At 36.3% G+C, this 24,405-nt stretch overlaps 1 protein-coding gene and 1 non-coding gene across 2 annotated transcripts; one reads left to right on the top strand and one right to left on the bottom strand.

The window, feature by feature from the left end:
• The first annotated feature begins 13,806 nt into the window (after positions 1–13,806).
• On the top strand, positions 13,807–13,913 carry LOC131175677 (small nucleolar RNA R71). The gene has a single exon (XR_009145869.1). It is a non-coding gene; the product is annotated as a small nucleolar RNA R71 (small nucleolar RNA).
• Positions 13,914–21,590: 7,677 nt separating this feature from the next.
• Positions 21,591–23,721, bottom strand: LOC131175417 (cytochrome P450 726A27-like). Its single transcript, XM_058139683.1, has 2 exons — positions 22,774–23,721; positions 21,591–22,415 (listed from the first exon to the last, which is right to left on the bottom strand). The coding sequence occupies exons 1-2, from the start codon at positions 23,668–23,670 to the stop codon at positions 21,795–21,797; spliced, it is 1,518 nt and encodes a 505-aa protein (XP_057995666.1). The 5' UTR covers positions 23,671–23,721; the 3' UTR covers positions 21,591–21,794.
• Positions 23,722–24,405: the final 684 nt, after the last annotated feature.

Below are 24,405 nucleotides of genomic sequence, written 5' to 3'. Positions count from 1 at the left end.
GCTTGTCCTCAAGCAAAATTTCATTAAAACTCATTTGGAAGGGAATAGAATCAGTCTTTGAAAACTCAAAAATTCACTAATCCAAACTACCAACTTACCTCTAGCCACCAACATTCCAAATTCCCACCAGCAAAAGCACAAAGAATGAAGCAAGTGTTAGAAGAAAGAATACAAGTAATGAAGAAAAGGATTGTGTATTTGTCTGTGTCTCATTTACAGAGATATTACATCTATTTATACATGAGAATATGAACTAATTTGGACAAGAATAATAATTGCTATAATTATGCTACACAAATCTCCTATAATCATGTGATTCTTTGTAATTATGTTACACAAATCTCCTATAATCATCTTGATTCTTTGTAATTATGCTAACACCCCCTCAAACTCAAGGTGGTAGCACAGTGCCAACTTGAGTTTGCTTAAGAGATCCCGAAGCGGCGGGAGGATGCGTTTTGGTGAATATATCAGCGGTTTGGCTGACAGAGGAGATAGGAATCAAACATATGGTGCCATGAGCAACATGATGACGTACAAAATGACAATCAATTTCGATGTGTTTGGTACGCTCATGAAATACATCATTATGAGAAATCTGTATGGCACTTCTATTATCGCAATGAAGTATTGTGGCAGAAGAATGAGTGACACCCAAATCAGTTAATAACCACCGTAACCAAAGTAATTCAGATGTAGCATCAGCAAGAGCACGATATTGATTACGTGCTAGAACGTGCAACAACGGTTGCTTTTGCTACGCCAAGAGATAAGAGAATTACCCAAGAAGAAACAATAACTGGTTGTAGAGCGACGATGCCGGATCACCACCAATCGACATCGAGTAGCCAGATAATACTAGGGAGGAGGTAGCGGAAAAGTGCAAACCATGAAAAAGAGTGCCTTTGATATAACGAAGGATTCGAAGTACTGCAGAGAAATGAGTTGAGCGAGGAGCAGACATAAACTGGCTGACCAGATGAACAGCATATGAAATATCAGGTCGAGTAACTGTGAGATAAACAAGACTCCAGACAATCTGTCGATATAAAGTAGGATGATCAAGAGGTGTGCCATCAAGAGGTGTAAGTTTGCAATTGAGCTCCAATGGGGTTGATCTTGTTTTGCTATCGATGATGCCCGCCGAGAAAGTAAGTCGGATGCATACTTGGCTTGAGATAGATAATAGCCATCGAATTTTGAGAAACTTCAAGGCCCAAAAATAGCCGAGAGAACCTGTGTCTTTCATTTCAAAATGTTGATTGAGATAATGTTGTAACTCTAAAATACCGGATGAATCATCTCCTGTTATTATCATATCATCAACATAAAGCGTAGAAGAACAATACCATCGATTCGACGAGTGAATAATGAGAATCATGTGGACTAGAGAAAACCAAGTTGAGCAAGAGTGGAACTAAATTTGGCAAACCAGGCCACAGGAGCTTGTTTTAATCCATATAAGGCTCATGAAGTTTGCAAACCTTATGAGGAGAATGATAACCAGGAGGAGGATGCATATAAACCTCTTACATTAAATCACCATGAAGAAAAGCATTTTTAACATCCATCCGGAAAAGTTTCCATTTACTGACTGCAGCAATAGCTAAGAGGCTGCGAATAGATGTTAATCGGACCATTGGAGCAAAAGTTTCCTCATAGTCAATACCATACTCATGAGTGTACCCATTTGCTACAAAGCGAGCTTTGTAGCGTTCAATAGTTTCATCAGAACGGGTCTTGAATTAGTAAATCCATTTGCAAACAATAGGATTCTTGTATGGTGGAAGATCAACTAAATCCCAAGTATGAGTTTTCTCTAAAGCCCAAGTTCATCGGTCATAGCTTGTCGCCAAAGAGGGTCGACTTGCCTCACGATAAGAATGAGGCTCATGAAGGGTTGCAATAGTAGAGTAACAATGAAAATCGAGAAAGATAATGAGGAGTTTCTCTTACAGGTAGAACGACGAAGAGTAGTGCTAGGAGGAGATGCGGCGCAGTCTGGATCAACAAGCTGGTCTTGATTCAACGAGGAGTGTAGTTGGGCTAATATTGAGCACATCACAATCACTGGATCGGGACTTGGAAAGCGACTCTTTGGAGGAGTCGGTGAAAAATAGAGAGTCGATATTGACAGTGATGAAATTTGGAAAGAGAAGAGAACATAGTATTTTCCCAAAGGTAACATGACGAGAGATGCGTAACTTATTAGAAACAGGATCCCAACAATGATACCCTTTGTGTTCAATGCCATAACCAAGAAAACAACACAGACGAGCACGGGGTTCTAATTTGGTATGAGGTTGTAAAAGAACAAAAGAAACACATCTAAAAGGTTTAAGGATGGAATAGTCATGAGGTTATCCAAACAACTTTTCAAAAGGAGATAAATTATGAAGAACCAAGGTAGGAAGACGGTTAATAATATAAACAGCATGAAAAGCTGCTTCTCCCCAAAATTTTTCTGGACATGAGGCAGAAAGAAGAAGAATACGTACAGAATCAAGAATATGGCGATGCTTGCTTTTGGCTCGCCCATTCTGTTGAGAGGTGTGAGGACAAGAACGTTGAACAATGGTGCCTTGTTGGCTAAGAAACTGAAGTAAAGAAGAATCCCGATATTCCATGGCATTGTCTGTTTAGAGAATTTTAATGTCATAAGAGAACTGAGTTTTAATCATTTTTGCAAATGTGATGTAAATTTGTGATAACTCGGATCGATGTTTCAAAAATATATCCAAGTAAACCGAGAATAATCATCAATAAATATTACAAAATAACGAAAACCATTTATTGAAGAATTAGGAGAAGGTCACCAATTGTGAGAATGTTTTAAACCATAAGGAGTTTCTGAAGTAGTATTATTATGGGAAAAGATAATGCAGTTGTTTTGCAAGTGACAATTTAAACAATTAAATGACTCAAACTTAGTAGATCCTAATAATCCACGAGAAATTAAAGGTTGAATTTTCTTGGTAGAAGCATGACCAAGACGAAGATGCCATTGGTGAATGGAGGAATTAGGGATTGTAGTGCAGACACAAATCTACGAGGAAGATGTAAAGATGTAAGCTCAAATAATCGACCCACTCTGCGACCCTCCCCAAGAATCTGTCCCGTTTGTAGATCCTTGCACTGACACCATGGTGAGAAAAATAACATTTAGTCCTTTTTCACACAACCGACCAACAGAAATAAGATTGAGTGCCAAATTAGGGATATAATAGGTGTCGTGAGATGAAGATTTGAGGTAGACACATGACCGATGTGTGATGTTCATTTTAGTACCATTTGCGGTATGGATTGGTGGTAAGGAAGATACAGTTTTGAGAAGACAAGAATTTAAGATTAGTGGTCATATGATTACAACATGCAGAGTCAAAAGCCAATAAGAATTACCGAGTGGCGACATGGCGCAGGAGAATTAGAAGAGATAACCTGTTTGAATAGTGCCTCAAGATCACTCATGGTGATGGCGGTAGAGCCCTCGAGCGACAAAGAAGGATGTGAGAGGAAGATCCAGGCTTTGAGACATTCTTGAATTTAGAATGCCCTCCTTTTGATCTTGGAGGGCGTGTGGGACAATGTTCAAGAATATGACCGTAACCATGACAATATCGCATTTTATGGTAGGACAATATGCAAAAGCATGACCAATTTGATTACAATTCTTACAGAGTTGATTGCCGATTTACGATGTGAGGATCGAGTAGTTGCAAGAGCGACTTCAAATTGAGGAGTTTTATCCAAACCGAGACAAGTCTCTTCAAAAATAATCTCTTGAATAGCGGTTTCCAATGATGGGAGTGGATTTCGATGTAGCAGGACGCTCGAGCGGCCTCATATTCGATCGAAGAGCCATTAGAACTTGAATGAGATGAAGATGATCTTCACCGATTTTGGCACGAGATATTTGATTCCAAATAGGTTGGACACGGGCAAGAAAATCATTCACGATTGACCGCTTCTTGTTTGATTATGAAGAGTAGTCCACAACCGATAATAGTGGGCAAGTCCGGTGGTCGATATCGATTAGCCAAAAATCGATTTCTTTTGCAGAGTCATAATTAGCAAACTGGATGTGGATGGACGAGACATTGGTATTGCGAAACCAGGTGATGATCTGATGATTTTTACTATCCCAATCCTCAAGACGGTCAGCAAATTTTGCATCAGTTTCATCGTTCTCTCTTGTCGGCGTAGTGATATCTCCGGTAACAATACGCCAAAGCTTGCGACCTATCAAAAAACTTTTCATTCCTTGAACCCAAAGATTATAGTTGGAACCAATGTAATCGTTGCAATAGGTTTTGAAATATCAGATTTCTCCATTGATAACAAGATGAGGAGAAAAAAAAAATGGTATAATAATAGGTATGAAAGAATGAACCAGAACAGGTTGTAGAGAGAGCAGAGAGACCCCAAAAAACTAGAAATAAAAGTTTTATGGCTCTGATACCATGTTAGAAGAAAGAATACAAGTAATGAAGAAAAGGATTGTGTATTTGTCTGTGTCTCATTTACAGAGATATTACATCTATTTATACATGAGAATATGAACTAATTTGGACAAGAATAATAATTGCTATAATTATGCTACACAAATCTCCTATAATCATGCTGATTGCCGTAATTATGTTACACAAATCTCCTATAATCATGCTGATTGCTGTAATTATGCTAACAGCAAGCACTCTCAACTATTACAGAATAGCTAAGAATTAACCAATCAACCCAAGCAATAAATACCAACCAACTACAAGAGTCAATTGTGCCAAAACAAACCTAAATGAAATAGATAGCCAATGTGTCTCAAATAGATGGTGAGTAATGTATGGAAGATTATATTGCCAAACCCATATGCAAGCATAAAAGATCTAACTCTACTAATGTAACAAGCATTTTTCAAAGAATCATTAGGTCTTTTTAAGGGTTGTAATGGGGTCTAATAGGGTAAGATTGTGGTTAACAAAGAAAGGGAATGAGGTAAACAAAATATGAGAATAATATTAATCATGAAACTCAAAGTGCATCCTTTTTTTTTTTTTTTTTTTTTTTTTCAAATATTTTTTTTATTTTTTTTATTTTTTATAATACTAATTTTTTTTTATCAAGAGGAAAGAAATTCACAATGAATCTTAAGTGCTAACACAATAAAGGGACTACTTTTATAATATATTTTTTTATTTTGTATGTGTCCCTATTTCACGTCACACCCAAAATTACCTTTGGGATATTTTTGTGACTATTTATTTATTTTTTTTTTATCAACTTTTCACAATTACTCTAGCACTTTTCAAGATGTTTCAATCCTCCAAGTTTTTTTTTTTTTTTTTTTTTTTAATTTTTTTTTATATATTTTTTTATGCACTTAATTGCTACAATACTATTCTCATAATAGGTGGTAGTGTTTAGGCTTAATGGCTAGGTAAATGATTTGGGTTCCAAAGAAATTAGGGAATTAAGGTTCAAGGGGGTTTGCAAGGGTTAAAATGAGATTAAGGTAGGTTAAGGCTAAATGCGAGGTTTAAAATATGAATAAATGCCTAAATCATATTCTTATCAAATGCAAGTTAAAAATTTCGCTTTGAAAGATCTAAGATGCTTGTTCTAGGAATGGTGAGACGACAAGGACCATTTTCTTCCTTAAAGGCTTATCCAGACACTCAAAACTCAAAATAACTAATCAGAATCTGCATACCTAGATGAATGTATTAATTTTCAGCTATTAAGTAAGAGAAAGAATAATGCTTAAGACTTTGTACCCAGCTGGAACTTTCATTCCACTAACCATCTAAAGACAAGTTGGATTGCTTGAATAAGTGGCTTATGGAATCCAAAGACTGGTTTAAAAATTCAAAAATTTTAAATGAATGAATGAAATGCATGAGTGTAAATGTCAAGTCAACCTATATGCAACTAAGTATGCATAATGAAGCTATATGCAGTGTATATAAGTGAATATGTACAAGTATGAAGTAATGAATGAGTATGTCACTATATGCAAATGAAAAAGGAAAAAAAAAAATAATTTTTGCAAAAAATTTACCCTCTCCCCCATACTCAGAATGAACATTGTCCTCAATGTTAAAAGATTGCAAGGAATGGGATAATTTGGCTATATGTGCATAAAGAATTATTACCCTGTTGCATAAGCGATAGCACAACTTGTGTTGAAAATGACACAAGCTGAGATAAGAAGTGTTACCTCATTGAAGTGCAGCCAATTTAATTAAATAAAATTTGGACAGCTGCTGCACTCATTGCAAAAGAAACAGTGCAATGGAAGCCATTAAATCAATTAAACTCAAAAATTTGGAATAGGGAAGTTAAGCGCAGATAATATAATTATCAAATGGAAATTCCAAAGGAGCATATCAAAGCAAGTGAGCAATGTACTAAAAACATAAAAGAAAAATGTATGTTATGAGGAAGTAAAAAAAACTGAGTAAATGGTTAAAATAAAAACAACACAAGCAAAATATTAACAAGTTCAAAATACTAATTAATGAAATTAAAAACATGAAATGTAAATGGAGAATAAAAGCTGGTCAGTCGGGTATGAGAAGTCCTTTGCCCTTGCCATCTTGTGATGGTGGTGGTGCTTGTGGTGGTTGCTGTGGAGAGAGAATATTCAAAATCAGTGCTTGGTTTGTTTCGATCTTCTCCAGCTTAGCTCGCATGACTTTCAATTCATCTTGCATTTCAGCACTTCGATCCAAATATATGTCAGCTAAATCTCGTAGTGTCTGAAAATGGACCTCTGTAATTTGCCGAAAAGAATAGATCTCATCACTGAGATTCTCCATGAATGTCAAAAGAGTTGCTATGGATGGTCCAGAAGCAGTTGATGAAGCAGGTTGAGCGGCTGGTGGAGCTCGGCGTGAAGGTTGTGTGGGAGGCTGCACAAATGGTCGCTCAGATTCTGAGGAGGAACTAATGGCAGTGGGAGAACCAGGTGGTTTGTCTGTTAGTGCAGGAATCTCATCGCTTGGTAGCTTCATTTTTGATACAAAATTTTTGGTTGGCAAGATGAGGTCCATCCAAAAATAACAAACCGATTGGAAGAGCAGACACTTGTGCATTTGAGGATTAAACCCAAAATAATGTGCAATAGGTGTGACCAAGCCTCCAAAGACAATACTACCAAGACTTCTAGTGGTCCGGCGAATCACATGGCGGCGTAAATAATAACTGTGGAAGCCTTTTCGCGCTTTTGCACACCACAAAAAGAATAGATCATACTGTGACATTGTGCCAACACTGGATCCTCTGCCTAAAATTGTATTTGCAATTAGGCGCTGAAGCAATCTCAAGGCATGGTTCTCAATTTTGGAAGCTTTACTGTGTCCTGGTTTGAAGTTGCCGGCTGAAGGTGCAATGCGCTTCCAAAATTCACACGCATTATAGTCCCATTGGTTAGTAGGTATTTTGAACAGACCATCAGTGGGAAAGCCAAAGATATGGTGAAAATTATCCATAGACAGCACCCTGTCTTGACCAAGGCATCTAAAATGGATCGTCAAGTCATTGTCTAAAGCAATTTTATGCTCATTAGTGGACAGGGAGGCCAGAAATTCCTGCACTAAAATGGGGTAGACCAGTTCCTGTTTATGTGCAAATCGCACCCAACCTAAAGCATCTAATAGAGACTGCATTTCATCATAAATCTTCAAGGTTTTAAGTGTAGACACATCCAAATACCTTGTTTGAATCATTTGTCGGGCTGCAACCCTTGCCTTATTTTTCTTCATTTCGGCAGTGGGTAGTGTCCAATGTGTAGCAGTAGGCAAAGAGGAAGGGAATGCAAGGTTACCTCTAGATGTACCTGGGCGTTTGACCGCAGATTTCGGAATGCCACGCTGCTCACAGTACACGGGCATTGGAGGCGGGTTTGGGGGTTGTTGGGCGGCTGGTTCGGGTTGTTTCCGCTTGACGCCGGCCGTCGATTTGTGAGGCTTGATACTTTTCGCCTTTTTCTTTTTGAGTGTGGCGATCGGAGCATTGGCAGAATTGGCCGGCGATGGGTCGGCGTGCATGGGTGGGGTGGTTTGAGGGTTGTTGTGTGGGGAGTGGGGAGGCGAGTTTTCGAATGATAATGGAGAGTCGGCCATGGCGAAATGGAATGTCGTGATCGGAGAAGGAGAAATATGGGAAGAGTTTCGGCCGGTGAAGGCGACGGGAAAAATGGAGGTTACGGTAGGGAGGGTTGTGTCGGGGGCGATGTCGAGAGGAAGATGAAGGTGATGGGTTATCGGGTAGGGTCTTTAGGTTTGGGTTGTGGGCTTGGGTATAGGCTTTTGGGTTTTGTTTGGATTTTAGGTTAAATTTCGGGCTTGGGCTGGTACGGTTTTTAGGGCTTTGGGTTTTGCTGCTGGCCCATTCCGGTGAAGGGAATTTTTATCCCAAAAGGCTGCCCAGCAAACACAAGCGGCGACACAAGCAAGACCCGGTTATGTAATCTGCTGCCCAATTTGACCAAATTGCATAGCACCTAAAAAATTGAAACAAATTAGATTTCAAATGATTAAACCTTCATAACATGAATTCTAATTGTCCAACTTGTTGCGTTCATCAAATACTCGCACAAAATAATTTTTCAAAGCACCAATTCACACACCCATATTCAAATAATTTTCTTGTTAAACTAAGATGCTAATATTTGGAAAAAATTTTATCTTGAAATTAACCAAAAGGGCAATGAATCCAGCAATATGAACCAGCAAATATTCAACAAAAGAGAGATGAAAATTATAAGTGAACAAATTAAAAACCTAAAATTTAAAGCTAAAATTTAAAGCTAAATAAAATTTTTATTGCTCATTTGCTTGCAATGCATTGCATCCCATCTGCACAAGGAAATTAGAACAATGTTAAACTCTGAATAGGGAGTATAGAAAAAAAAAATCTTAAATCAAATGAAAGAAAGATTGGGAGTTATGCACAAAAATGCTAAGTTTAGGTCTTTAGCTTGACCATACTTACTCAAAATTTCATGGAGAATGAGAAAGATAGCAAGTTGCTATCTTCTCAATTGGCTCACCAACTGAATAGTGCCTCAATCTTTGTCCATTTACCTTGAAATTACCAGATTTTTCACCAAAAATTTCCACAGCACCATGAGGTAAAACTTTCACAATTTTAAATGGGCCTGACCACCTTGATTTTAATTTTCCTGGAAAAAATTTTAACCTTGAATTGAATAAGAGAACCAAATCTCCTTCTTTAAAGTCCTTTTTCTTGATATGCTTATCATGCCATTTTTTAGTTCTTTCTTTATAGATCCTAGCATTTTCATAAGCATCAAGTCTCAATTCTTCTAACTCATCAAGTTGCAAAAGTCTTTTGTGTCCAGCAGCTTGTAAATCAAAATTGATTGCTCTTATGGCCCAATAAGCTTTATGTTCTAACTCTACGGGCAAATGGCATGATTTCCCAAAAACTAACCTATAAGGTGTAGTTCCTATGGGGGTTTTAAATGCTGTTCTATATGCCCAAAGAGTGTCATCTAATTTAAGGGACCAATCTTTTCTGGACTTATTGACAGTTTTCTCCAAGATTTGCTTGATTTCTCTATTTGTGATTTCTACTTGGCCATTTGTTTGAGGATGATATGGTGTGGCAATTCTATGCTTTACCCCATATTTTCTCATCAATTTTTCAAATTGATGGTTACAAAAATGGCTACCACCATCACTGATTATGGCACGTGGGGCACCAAACCTGGTCAAAACAAATTTTTTCAGAAATTTCACCACAACTTTTGCATCATTGGTAGGTGTAGCAATAGCTTCTACCCATTTAGATACATAGTCCACCCCTACCAAGATATATTTATTCCCATAAGAAGATGGAAATGGCCCCATGAAATCAATTCCCCACACATCAAATAGTTCAACTTCTAATATGGACTGTTGGGGCATCTCATCTCTTTTGGAAATGTTGCCTACCCTTTGGCACCTATCACATTTGCTTACAAAGTCTCTCACATGTTTAAACATATTAGGCCAATAGAAACCTGATGTCAAGACTTTTTCAACAGTTTTTGAGACACTAAAATGACCACCATATTCAGAAGAATGACAATGGTAAATAACATCATGCATTTCTTCCTCTGGTATACATCTTCTAATTATTCCATCATTACATCTTCTAAACAAAAGAGGTTCTTCCCAAGAATAAAATTTAACATCATGCAAGAATCTTTTCTTTTGCTGCCAAGATAAATCAGGTGGCAAGACACCACAAGACAAGAAATTCACAATATCAGCAAACCATGGAAGTGCAGAATTCAACATATACAACTGCTCATTCATGAAAAATTCATCAATTGGCACAATTTCATCATCTTTATTTTCAGTTTTCATCCTAGAAAGGTGATCAGCCACCACATTCTCAACACCCTTTTTATCTCTTATTTCCAAATCAAATTCTTGAAGTAATAAAATCCATCTAATCAACCTAGATTTAGCTTCTTTCTTGCTCATTAAATACTTTATTGCTGCATGATCAGTGAAAACAATTACCTTTGAGTTGACCAAATAAGAACGGAATTTATTAAGTGCAAATACTACCGCAAGGAACTCCTTTTCAGTTGTAGCGTAATTGACTTGGGCTTCATCAAGGGTTCGGCTTGCATAGTAAATGGCATAAGGTTTTCTATCTTTTCGCTGGCCAAGGACAGCTCCAACAGCAAACTCACTTGCATCACACATGATTTCGAATGGCAAAGTCCAATCTGGGGGTTGCATGATAGGAGCTGTTGTTAATGCCGTCTTTAACCTGCAAAAAGCAACCATACAATCTTGATTAAAATCAAATTTAACATCATGATTCAAAAGATTTGTTAAGGGTTTAGCAAGTTTAGAAAAATCCTGAATAAATCGCCGGTAAAACCCGGCATGTCCAAGGAAACTCCGCACTCCTTTGACAGTGGTTGGTGGGGGCATTTTTTCAATAATTTCTATTTTAGCTCTATCCACTTCAATTCCCCTATTTGAGATCAAATGCCCTAAAACGATCCCCTCTTGGACCATAAAGTGGCATTTCTCCCAATTCAACACTAGATCATTATCAGCACATCTCTGCAAGATTTTAAACAAATTAGTCAAGCATGAATCAAAATTAGTACCATATACTGAAAAGTCATCCATGAAGACCTCCATAATTTCTTCAATAAAATCAGAAAAAATGGCCATCATGCACCTTTGAAATGTGCCAGGCGTATTATACAATCCGAATGGCATCCTTTGATAGGCAAAGGTGCCATAGGGACAGGTAAAGGTAGTTTTTTCTTGGTCATCAGGATGGATTGGAATTTGAAAGAAACCAGAATATCCATCTAAGTAACAAAAGAAAGAATGCTTGGCTAATCTCTCTAACATTTGATCCATAAAAGGAAGGGGAAAATGGTCTTTTCTTGTGGCATTGTTCAACTTCCTATAGTCTATGCACATTCTCCAACCTGTAACAGTTCTAGTGGGTATCAATTCATTATTTTCATTTTTAACAACTGTCACCCCACCTTTCTTTGGTACAACATGCACAGGACTAACCCACTCATCGCGTAAATAGGGTAAATAATTCCAAAGACTAGTAATTTTAGGATTTCCTTTTTCACAACATCCTTCATTGTAGGATTCAATCTTCTTTGGTGTTCAATGGAAGGTTTACTATTTGGCTCAAGAAAAATCCTATGCATACAAACTGTTGGACTAATTCCCTTTATATCATCAATTGCATAACCCAAAACTCTCCTATATTTTCTCAAAACTCTCAACAATTTGTCAATCTCAATATCAGTCAAACATGCATTAATTATAACAGGATATGTTTCATTGGGTCCAAGAAAAGCATACCTGAGGTTGGAAGGAAGAGGTTTAAGATCTACCTTTGGGGCATCCTCTACCTTTAATGATGGTGGTTTGATCTCCAAATTTTGCACTCCTTCAAGTTGAAAAATTGTGGCTTCAGGATGTGGTGGAGAACTCTCCAAGTGTTGTGCAAAAAACTATGTTGTGATTATCATCATCAATGCTCCCACCATAGACTAAGCAATTTTCAAGTGGGTCTTGTGGATAGCTTTGTCTGAAATGCTCTTGAACAATCTCATCAATAATGTCTACCCGCAAACAAGACTCAACTTCTTCATGTTTCCTTTTCATGGCTGGATTGATGTTGAATATCATTTGATCATCTCCCACTCTAAGTGTCAATTGCTCACCCTTTACATCAATTAATGCACCAGCTGTTGCCAAAAAGGGTCTTCCCAATAAGATAGGAACTTTTGTGTCTTCTTCCATATCTAAAATGACAAAATCCACCGGAATGTAGAATTTCCCAACCTTGATAGGCACATTTTCAAGAATGCCTTCCGGATACTTAATTGAACGGTCAGCTAATGAAAGATACATGTTTGTGGGCTTCAATTCTCCCATATTCAACTTCTCATATATTGAAAGAGGCATTAGGCTGACGCTAGCTCCAAGGTCACATAAAGCATTTGCCACACAATTATCACCAATATGACAAGGAATGGAAAACACACCCGGATCTTTGAGTTTGGGAGGTAACTTTTTCTGAATTATAGCACTGCATTGCTCTCCCAAGTTAATGGTGTCATAATCTTCTAGCCTTCTCTTGTTGGAAAGAATTTCCTTCAAAAACTTGGCATAACTTGGCATTTGGGATAGTGCCTCAGTGAATGGCACATTGATATACAACTTCTTTAGCACTTCAAGGAATTTGCCAAATTGTTTGTCTAGCTTGTGCTTGATGAATCTTTGAGGGTAGGGAAGGGTGGGTTTGTAAGGTTCAGGTGGGATGTATGGTTTCTCTCCCTCATCTTGCTCACTTTTGCTTTCTTCTTCTTTTTCATTTTTCTTGCTCTCAACTGAATTTTCTTCTTTTGTGCTCTCTTTTTCTTCTCTCTTGTTTTCACTCTCTTGACCAACTTTTTTACCACTTCTCAAGGTCACCAACTTACATTGTTCATGAGGGTTTTGTGGTTGGCTAGGTAGTTTCCCATAGGAATTGCTTCCTGATGAGCTTGCTTGTTGCGCCAATTGAGTCTCCAACATGCGGTTGTGGACTTGTAATTGATCCATGGTTTGTCTCATGTGTTGCATTTCTTCCTCCAATTTGTTATTCATCTTGCTTTGTTCAGCAAAAAATTTCTCCATCATGCTCTCCAAGGTTGGCTTCGGTTCATGAGGTGGAAGGGATTGTTGTGCTCTTGCTTGATATCCAGGTGGTGGTTGTCTTGTGGGCTGAAATTGAGGCTTGTTCTGTTGCATAAACTGCTGGTTATGAGGATAATTTGAGCTTTGGCCTTGTTGAGCAAAAGTTGCTTGTGGTCTCCATGTTGAGTTGTTCATATTAGAATAAGAATTTCCCAGAGGTTTTTGTTGATAACCTCCTGCATAAGCAGCTTGCTCTTGCAAATAATCATCACCATAAGAAGAATAATCAACTCCACAACTTTGAGTTCCATTTGTGAAGGCAACTTGTTGCATAGTTGTAGGAGTTGAGGTTGTTGCCTTTGTGCAAAAATCACTAAGAAGCTGAGTCAACTGATCAAATCTTGCATTCATGTAGTTAACTGAGTCAAGTTCATAGATCCCAGCTTTCTTTGGCTCAAGTGCTCTAGGATTTCCCCATAAATGGGTATTATGAGCAATCTTCTCTAATAGATCATAGCATTCTTCACTTGTCATTCTCATGAAATCTCCTCCTGCTTGTGAATCAATTGTGTTTCTTATGGTCGAGTAACTCGTGTAGAAATTCTGAACAATCATCCATTTGGGTATTTCATGATGAGGACATTGCCTTTCAAGCTCCTTAAATCTCATCCAAGATTCATACAAAGTTTCATCATCCCTTGGTTTAAAAGCTACCATCAAATTCCTCAAATGAGTAGTTTTCCCAGGTGGGAAAAATTGAGATAGAAAAGCTTGAGATAGCTGCTCCCAAGTAGCTATAATAGCTTGTGGAAGTGAGTCATACCACTCCAATGCTAAATCCCGAAGAGAGAATGGAAATAAGGTGAGCCGAATAACTTCATCGGAAACTCCAGGTTGTCTTTGTGTACCACATATCATCAAAAATTTCTTCAAATGAGAATGAGGATTTTCAAGTGGGCTACCTCCAAATTGTGAATTCTGAACCATTTGAATAAGACCAGTTTTTAATTCAAATTGATTAGCTCCAATAATAGGTCTGTTATCTCTCACATCAGTACATCTAGGAAAAGCATAATCTAACATGGATCTTCTTTGAGGATCATTTTGATTAATAACCACATTTTGCCCGTTTTGCTCGTTTCCTCCATTATCTCCACCAATAGCTCTATTTTGATTCTCCATATTTTCTATTGTCTCCTCTTGCTCAAATATTTGTTGTTCTTCTTTTCTCGCTTCTTTTCTTTTCTTGTATTCCTTTTGTTGGCTCGATGAATTTTTCAATTTACAGGTTGAACAACAATTCGGTGTCACTTGTGCTTTTCGATCGTCTCATAAACAAGAAAAGTACCTGAAAAACACAAGGAACAATAGTGAAAATAAAAGAAAATAAAAATTCTAATTAGCTTAAAACAATTAAAATCCAATTTAAAACAAACAATTCCCCGGCAACGGCGCCAAAAACTTGATACGGTGTGTCCGCAAGTACACGGGTCACAGTAGTATAGTTTTAAAAATTGATATCGATCCCACAGGGAATTGTGCTTAAATTGGAAATAAAAGTATAAGCTAATTAGAATGACAAAAATTAAAAGATATTAAAAATAAAATCTAAAAATTAAAATTAAGACAAAAATTAAAGATGTAAAATGAAATTTGGAATTAAAATTGGTATTTGAGGAATTAAAACTAGATCAATCAATTAACTAAAATTAATTAAACTAGATTACCAAAAATTAATTTGAAATTTCTATTTATGAAATTAAGAAGAATTAAATCTAAAAAAAAAAAAATAAAGTAATTCTAGATATTGGATTTAAATTGGAATTAAATTTAAATTGGATTTAAATTGAAATTGCTATTTATGAGGTTTGGAGAATTTATATCTAATTTCAATGAAAAATAAATTGATTCTAGAGATTGGATTTTCAATATTATTTGCATGTGATTTTTCCCTAATTTAGCCAAACACATGAGAATTGCAATTTTGAGGGAAATCAATTCTTAAATTTTTGAAACCTTTTTCAAGCATCTCAAAATTGGTTTTCATTAAATCAAACCCTGTTTTCACGGTATTTCAAATCTAACAAAAACCCAATTAATGCTCTAATTGATTTTTGGAAAGTTCCCCTTAATCTTCTTAGCTTATTTCTAACACCAAGAAAATAAAGTTTATTGCAAGATTATCCATCCCCAATATTCACTTTTCAGTCCATCTATTAAGGATTAAAACTTAACTTAATGAGGGCCCATTCATCAAGCAAGGAAATAAGCACACAAGCAATAAATCAAAATATAACAATATTCATTTAAATGGCTAAATCAGTTCAAAACCACAAAACAAATCAATATTTACAAACCCATCTCTAGAATCTCAATAAACTACTCACAAATCATTGTTTAAAGATAAACCCAAATGAAGAAATGAAGAAATAATGGAAATGTAAGCTTAAAGGGGTAGAAAAACCCAGCAAATCTGCAGCAGGATCTCTGCAGAAAAGTGCAGAAACTTGATCCTTGCTGCTGCTGGAAGAAGAAATGCAGAAAGTGCTCCCTTCTCTCTTTCTAATCTTGCCAAAAAATGCCTCCCTTGCTCTCTATATGGAAAGAAAGTGATAAAGGGCACTTTATATAGGCAAGGGGACTGTTCTAGAATGGGTAAAAGGGGGAAGGATCCAGAGAAAGTGAGGTAAAAAGGCTGGAGTAACGGAAATGCCACGTCAAAAATTTTCCAGTAAAAACGACATAAGCCGAGTCAGTTGTGTCACGGGTTGTGTCGCTCTCGGCGTGAATATCTGACGATCGACACAACCTGCGACATGAGCTAATTCGGTTGTGCTGCAGGTTGTGTCGCTCTCGGCCATTTTTTTTTTTTTTTTTTTTTTTTCAACTTCAAAATTTTTGCAATTCGATTTTAATCTCCTCCAAATGGCTACTCTGATCAAAATACATCAAATTTCTCCAGATTTAACCTACAAAACAAATAAATTCCAAAAATTAAACTAAGAAATGTGAAAATTGTAAAATTGACTAAATATATACTAATATCTAAAATAATAGCTATGAATAAGGGTAAATTATGTGCAAAAATTACTCCTAAATGATGATCTAAAATGCATGCATCACTGCTCTACTACTACTGCGCCCCTGACTAAATGCAGGTGCAGGTGCGTGATTCTCTACTTCCTCCTCTATCGGTCCTGGAGGTCCGTGCTCTGAAGGATCAGATGTCATCGATCCTATAAAACAGACAAAGAATAGATCTGCATTAGTGTCACCTCGACTCTATCTAAAGGCCCATGCATGTGATGCAACTATTTCTTTCTATCTATCTAGGTCTAGGACCGCCTAAACCTCTGCTCTGATACCACTAAATGTGACGCCCCTTACCCGTCTACCGTATAGCCGAGCAAGAAGTGCCACATTCGGTGCCGGAGCACCCTATCTTGTTTTATCATATCTATTGTAAACTTTTAATGTCATTTAAAACATGTATTCTATGTGTAGAATTTTTTTTTTTTATATCTTATTTCTGTGGAGACCCGGACAGATCCTCCTCTGTTTTATTAGCATCTGGCGGGTTCCACTATCACCTGTTAACATATTCATAGTCATCTCACATATTTCCATATCATATCCTCTTTTATCATATCATTTACAACTATTTATGAGATCTCAAAATGAAGTATCATCTATTGCATTCATATGGAAATTCATAGATAATAAATTACAAATTTTCATTTCAATCTCAAAGTTTAATTACAAGTCTAAAATGAAATACATCACGACTAGACATAATGAACCAAAATACTAGTCTATAAATGGGCCCTACCAAAATACAAAAGGCGGTGAGGTGACTCGGACAATGGCGGATCCGGTTAGAGCTGCTGTCGATTGCATTCATACGCTCTTTGCGGCTGCTGGTGATCTCAAGATTACCTACGATGGAAAACCAACGCGTTAAGCATAACGCTTAGTGGTGCATAATTTATAATAACAATAATTTAACATTTGAAATAATATCTGCAACTCATAATTTCTGGGTATTTTATATTTTTATTGCCCTTTGGAAATAATTAACATTATCGGGATCTTTTGTGATTACTTATTGTATTTTAAGTCTTAATTAATTTTTTTTTATCAGTGCCCAAAAAATCTATAACAAATTATAAAAGCTAGATGCACGGGTGTATACTGGTTAGACAGCTATATGTCTATCCAGTATACATCTGTCAGGCACGAGGCCAGCTGTCGGGCACGAGACACGCTGTCAGGCTTGTAAAGCCAGAAATAAAGTAGGCACAATGGCCAGTAAGTAGGCATATAGCCTGTAGAACAATCATACCAGACATATATTGTCAGTTCATGATTTGCTCTGTAAGCAGTACTGCTATCTGTGGTCCCTAATTGGTATATCAATTTATCCAAACTAAATAAATAAGTCTTGGTATGCTATGGGCAATTAAACATTTTTTAATTATTTTAGCACTATTCACTGTTACTATTTTCTGGTACTGTTCATTGGTACCATTAATTTCATATTAACGGGACATTAGTCCCAATTTACATATTCATATCATTTTTAATATTTAATTATCCTTATGAGTATTTTAATTATCATATATAGCATTTTTCCCATGAACCTTTCTTTAGGTTCATGTTGATGTGTTATCTTTATCTAGGAATTTGACTAGGTTAGGATGTCTATTTAGTCACAATTCCTTCATAACAATTGCCCCTCTATGTTTAAACTTGAATTTCAGTTTTTGAATCACTGAGTTTGGGGTTATAGAACTCAAGTTATGGTCAAAATACCAAAGGAATAGTATTTTGGGACATTTTCTGGGTTGGCAGTTTTAGTGACCCAACTTGTGCTAACAATTTGAATTGGTTAAAGGCAAAACTGGGTTAAGTGGTCTCCATGAAAAGTGTAGCCCTATGTCTAAACTTTCCATGGGTAAAATTTTAGGTCATTTGGACCACTATAGAGAGAGTTATGACCAAATGAACACGTACTGTTCATTTGGTCATTTTCTGGGTTGGCAGTTTCAGTGACCCAATTTGTGCTAACAATTTGAATTTGTTAAAGGCAAAAATGGGTTAAGTGATCTTCATGAAAAGTGTAGCCCTATGTCTAAACTTTCCATGGGTAAAATTTTAGGTCATTTGGACCAGTATAGACAGAGTTATGACCAAATGAACACGTACTGTTCATTTGGTCATTTTCTGGGTTGGCAGTTTCAATGACCCAACTTGTGCTAACAATTTGAATTTATTAAAGGCAAAACTGGGTTAAGTGGTCTTCATGAAAAGTGTAGCCCTATGTCTAAACTTTCTATGGGTAAAATTTTAGGTCATTGGGACCAGTATAGAGAGAGTTATGACCAAATGAACACGTACTGTTCATTTGGTCATTTTCTGGGTTGGCAGTTTCACTGACCCAACTTGTGCTAACAATTTGAATTGGTTAAAGGCAAAACTGGGTTAAGTGGTCTTCATAAAAAGTGTAGCCCTATGTCTAAACTTTCCATGGGTAAAATTTTAGGTCATTTGGACCAGTATAGAGAGAGTTATGACCAAATGAACACGTACTGTTCATTTGGTCATTTTCTGGGTTGGGTGCAGGGAAATCCGAATTTGGGCAGTATTTAGCTCAAGTTTTGGACAGAATTTGGGCATGGTTTCTTCATGGAAAATGGGCTATTTTGGGTCTAGTTTCACCTCCAATTGGCCTCATACCAATTGGGATCACACAATTTTATTTATGGCCTAAAATGTACACTGCCCTCAACAAACACAACCTGCAGAAAATTGACACTTTCAAAACTCAATCTCCTCCAACTTCCTTACTTCAATTTGCATGCAATACACTTCTATAAGCAACAATCTCATCCCAATTAGGTCAAATTTCAAGCATTTACACAAAATCTCCAAGTCATGTACACAAACCCTAATTTCCAAGTTTCAAACTCAATCAATTCAATCCCTTTTCACTTCTCATACATATAATCATATCAATCATCATCTCTAAACTCATTTACATTATTTGAACACAATAAAGCCCAACACATTTCATGGCTGCCAAAATTTGGGGACATCATGGGTTCATGAATTTCTTGTTAATTTCTTGAAATTTCCACTTATCTCAAGTCACTTTCAAGTATTAAAAGAAGAAGGAAGGGAGAAAAGCACTAACCTCTTGTGACCCAACTTGAAAATTTTCCCAAAACTTTAACTTTCCTTCTCCCTATGGGTACCTAGAGCTTCCTTATGATGTGGGCTAAATTTTTAATGAAGGGGACCATGGGTTTTGGTGGATAAATGAAGAGAAACTCAAGCTCAAAGCTTGAGCAAAAATGGTGGAGGGGGGAGAACATGGAGACGGCAAGGAGAGAGAGAAGAGGAAATGAAGAAGACTTGTGGTTGGTGAATTTTTGTCTCTTGTGTCTTATATATATATATTCTATAATTATTGTACTTTATTTTTTTTTAAATGCCATAAGTCTATTTCCTTTCTTTTCTTTTCTTTCCTTTTCTTTTCTTTTCTTCTTCTTTCTCTTCTCATTTTCCAAATTCAAATTCATAAATTTAATTTATGTTAATTATTTTATTTCCTAATTTTAATTTGACATTTAAGCCAAAATTCACCTCTAGGGGTAAAATGACCAAAATGCCTTTCATAGTGCTCATCGGGTTATTTTTATTATTTTATATCAATTTATAAATTCTCTAAACTTTAATTTATTTTTCTCAAAATTTTTCCTATTTTTTTTTAATATTTATTTCATTAATTTATGTCTCCTCACTATAGTTTAAGTGTAGTTCCAGACATCCTGACTGTCCGAACAGACATTAGTCGTTGGAACAGTGAAATGTACGGACTACCTACGATGAGGGTGTTACAAGAAATATCTTGTCTTTACAAGACATTCTCAGAAGAGGTATCAGATGGAGTATTGGTGATGGTTATCGTATTAATGTGTGGCGGGATACTAGGATTGTCAATGATGATAACTTTCAGGTGGTATAATCTGTTGTGGAGGGCTGCAAGGACTTGGTGGTGAATGACCTAATCTCTAGTGATGGAAGTAGTGGGGATATGGGTCTGATTCTTGGCCTTTTTGTTGATGCAGATGTGTCTAATATTCTTAGGATTCCTTTACCTCACTTCAATAGAGAAGATTGTAGAATCTAGCATTTCTCTAAGTAGGGTAATAATCTGGTTAAGTCAGTATACTTTTTGGCTATGTCCATAGGCTTTTGGGGCTAGTCTAAGGAAGTTATCTGTGCCCCTAAAATCAAGAACTTCATTTGGAGAGCCTCTAAAGATGCTCTCCCAACCAAGTTTGTTAAAGCAATGGGGTATCTCAGATCTAGGGGGTTGTTTATCTTGTGGAGCCCGAGAAGATACTTTTCATGTTTTAGTCTCTTGTCCGTTGCTAGAGCTAGTTGGAGGCCTCTTAGGTTTAAATGTGAACAATGTAGCTGCCTCATCCTTTCTTGATCTTTTTTTGTCTCATTATCAGGTCAAGAGACACCTTGTCCACAAATATGTGGAGTTGTTTGGCAGATTTGAGCAGAGCGTAATTCTTTTTTGTGGAATGGGAAAGCTAATTTAGCTCAGCAAGGCCCTGAATGTTCTGCATGAATGGAACATTGCCAAGAACATTCTACGAGATTAAGACCAGATGTTATCTCCTCCAATGTCCTCTTCTCCTTCCTGTTGGCAAAAGCCGCCTCAAGGATCTCTAAAATGTAATGTGGATGGAGCTCTTTTTAGTGATCTAGGCTGTTCAAGTTATGGAGCAGTGTTGAGGCGTGATGTGGGTTTGTTCCTGGTTAGCCTTTCGGGTATCATTCCAGATCGCCGACCTTCTAGAGAAATAGAAGCTTTGGCCCTGCGAGAAGCTCTCCAATGGATTCTATAGCATAATCTCTCCAATGTTATCTTTGAAATTGACTCTTTGCAGACTTGTCTCAGTTTTTTGGTATTGCAGTTAAAAAAAAAAAAATCTTAACTTGGTTCCCACTATATCAATGTATGTAATTGAATTATATTTAGCTAATATTTATGTTTGTAAACAACACACATACAAGATCAGGCGATGTTTAGCATAAATGAATTCTTTGTGGAATTCATTTGTAAGTCTTAAATTTGAATGTTAGTTTAAATAAAAAATTTATTTATATTTTTAATAATTAATATCATGAAATTTGATATAATTAAATTAAATTTTATTAAAATTGATAGAATTTTTAAGTGAACGAGAAAAAAATACTAAGAATATTACAAGTGAAACATTTGCATTTGATGCAGCTCAAAATGATTGATAACAAACATGACTTTATATATATACCAAGTAAAATGAACATTTGCATTTGGGCCCATTTAATACTTGTATTCATACATAATTTATAGTAAAACATAAATAACATTGCGGCTTAATTTATTGTATGGACAGAGGACGGAATGGAAAAGGAATCAACTTAAGATGTACTCTTTTGATTTCACCACCAAAACCTTCACTCATATCACTTCGCAAATAGTAAAACATTTGCATTTGATGCAGCTTATTTATTATTATTATTTTCTTCTTAACCAATATGCAGCTTAATTTATTGTATAGGCATAGGACTGCATGGAATGGGAATCAACTTAAGATCTACTCCTCTTTTGATTGCACCACCAAAACCTTCACTCATATCCAGATTATCTGGGGTTACTCCATCGGGAAGTTTCCAGTCAAAATGATACAGCATTTGTGCTAGGGAAAGCTCCAAACTAACAAGACCTAATGTCATGCCAGGGCATATCCTCTTTCCTGCACCAAATGGAAGCAGTTCAAAATTAGACCCCTTGTAATCAATTGTGGAATCGATGAATCTTTCTGGGCAGAACTTGTCAGCTTCAGTCCAGATATTGGGATCTCTTCCAATTGCCCATATATGAACAAAGATCTTAGTTTTGGGATTAATGTCATATCCATTGACCTGAGTCTTTTCCCTACATTGTCTTTGAATCATGGGCGCTGGAGGATGTAATCTCAAGGTTTCTTTGATAACTAACTTGAGATATTTTAATTCTTGAAAGCCTGCTTCATCCACTTTTCCCTTTTTACCAAAAACATGCCTTACTTCTTCCTGTGCTTTTTTCATTGCTCTTGGATTCTTCATCAACTCTGCCATTGCCCATTCTGCAGTTTTGGAGGATGTGTCGGTCCCAGCAATAAACATATCCTGCAACACAATCTCCAACTTGCTCAATATACAAAAATCCTTGATGCGTTGAGTTACTATGGGGAATAATACAGTAATATATATATATATATATATATATATATATATATATATATATATAAACTGAATGAAACATATAAAAATTCTGTAGCTCACTACGTAATACATAAATTGAATAAGGCAATACAAAAAGTGAATTAAAAATTGTGCAACTCACGGTGACTCCGTTTATTCATCTTCAATTCCTCATTCCTCAATATATATATGTTTGCAAGCAATGAATTAAGGTTGCGCAATTTCATTCACATAATTTGAAAGTGAAAAAAAAAATAATAACAAAAAAAAGAAATATACTAACCAGAATGGCTCCTTTGATGCAGTCGTTGGTTAACGGGACTTGAAAGTTTCCACAATCCTGAAGATTCACAAGAACATCCAGAAGATTATCAGCCTCGCTCAGATCACTTTTCTTGGATAGTGCCTTGCTGGCTCTGTGCTCGTTTATAATGTCTTCAAGAATCTGGTCTGTTTCTCGATGCAAGAGCTCGAGTCTAGACTTTTCCCCAGTTATGGAGAGAAGAAATTTGAAGGAAGGGAACACATCGGCAGGACTGAAACCTCCTACTACCCCAATTATGTCGTCGATAATCCTCAAGAGTGTTTCTTGGTTTTTGCAATTCTTACCGATGGAGGTTCTTGAGATAATGGTATTGGTTAAAGCAAAGAGCGAATGAGTAAGGTTCACTGGAGTTCCAGACTTCGAATCAAGGAATCTGACAAAATTTAATACCTCTTCTTCCCTTACCGCTTTAAAGGATTGCACGCGTTTGGCACTAAGAAGCTCCAATGTGCAAATTTTTCTCATTTGTCTCCATTGATCTCCATAAAGGCCAAACACAATGTCATTGCCATTATAAAGCACCTTTTCTGTCGCGAGGACAGGGGATCTATCAGCGAATTGCACTTCCTGGATTTTCAACACTTCTTTGGCTGCTTCTGGCGAGGAAATGACCACGGCGGGAACTTGGCCGAGTTGAATACCCATGACAGGTCCATAAGTTCTAGCCAAATCTCTTAGGCGGTGATGGGTTAGAGAAGAGCCAGCTAGCTGGTGAAGGTTACCTAAGAAAGGTAACTTCCAAGGTCCTGGAGGAGGGGTATAGTCGTTGTTGTGTTTCTTCCATATTCTTAACAACATCAAGATAAAAAGGAGGAAGCTTACAAGGACTGGAAATGAGAGGATTTGGTGCTCCATATTTTGGTAAACAATTGGTGTTGGAGTTTGAACAAGAATGCCAACTTGAGTTCCTTATTATAATGGTTGTGGAGCTGATTAATTAATGCGGAATAGAGATGGTAAATGAATCGAATTTGATGAATTCATATTATTTTAAATTGCAAATTATTTGGATCTCAATTTTTTTTAAGTATGTTGGATTGTTTTAAATTATAGATTGATTGATTATAAAAAATATGTATATATTAGGCTAAATTAACTTTAAAATGATTTGAATTTAAATAACTTCAAAAAAAATTAATAAAAAAAATGAAATCCAAATAATCTATCGTAATTATTGCACGTGCTGCTGCCAGGCAATAGCGGAACTTATGTCACCAAATATTAATTAATTTACAAATCCCATGATTTGGATTTTTTTTGCAGTTTCCGATATAAAATAATAATATAATATAATGATTGGAGCTTTGGAAGCTTTCCCAATTTACATGTTCGCATCTGATCGGCTTGATTAATTTATTATTTAATGACCTTAAACATAATTAATTAAACATTACCTTCAACTTTTTGCACCTAAAAGGGAAATTGACATTGATACTAAAGAAAATGTTTATTCTTTCTCTTGTCCTTTTTTTTTTTGTCAAAAATACTACACAGCTCAAATTGAGCTAGCTCAAAATATTATATTAATAATTAAATTAAAATTTATTATTATTTTATACTTTTAAGAGTTATACTGTTGAACATTCAATT

Source organism: Hevea brasiliensis, chromosome 17 (genome assembly GCF_030052815.1).
Source record: "Hevea brasiliensis isolate MT/VB/25A 57/8 chromosome 17, ASM3005281v1, whole genome shotgun sequence".
Lineage (NCBI taxonomy): Eukaryota > Viridiplantae > Streptophyta > Magnoliopsida > Malpighiales > Euphorbiaceae > Hevea > Hevea brasiliensis.
Note: the sequence above shows the minus strand (reverse complement) of the source record. Positions and strands in the feature narration are given on the sequence as shown.

Bases quoted from the DNA above. Each gene is read 5' to 3' on its own strand.
- LOC131175417 (XM_058139683.1), bottom strand. From the start codon at position 23,670: ATGGAGCACCAAATCCTCTCATTTCCAGTCCTTGTAAGCTTCCTCCTT. The intron at 22,416-22,773 runs GTTAGTATATTT...ATTGTGTTGCAG, and splicing joins GCATCAAAGGAGCCATTCTG to GATATGTTTATTGCTGGGAC.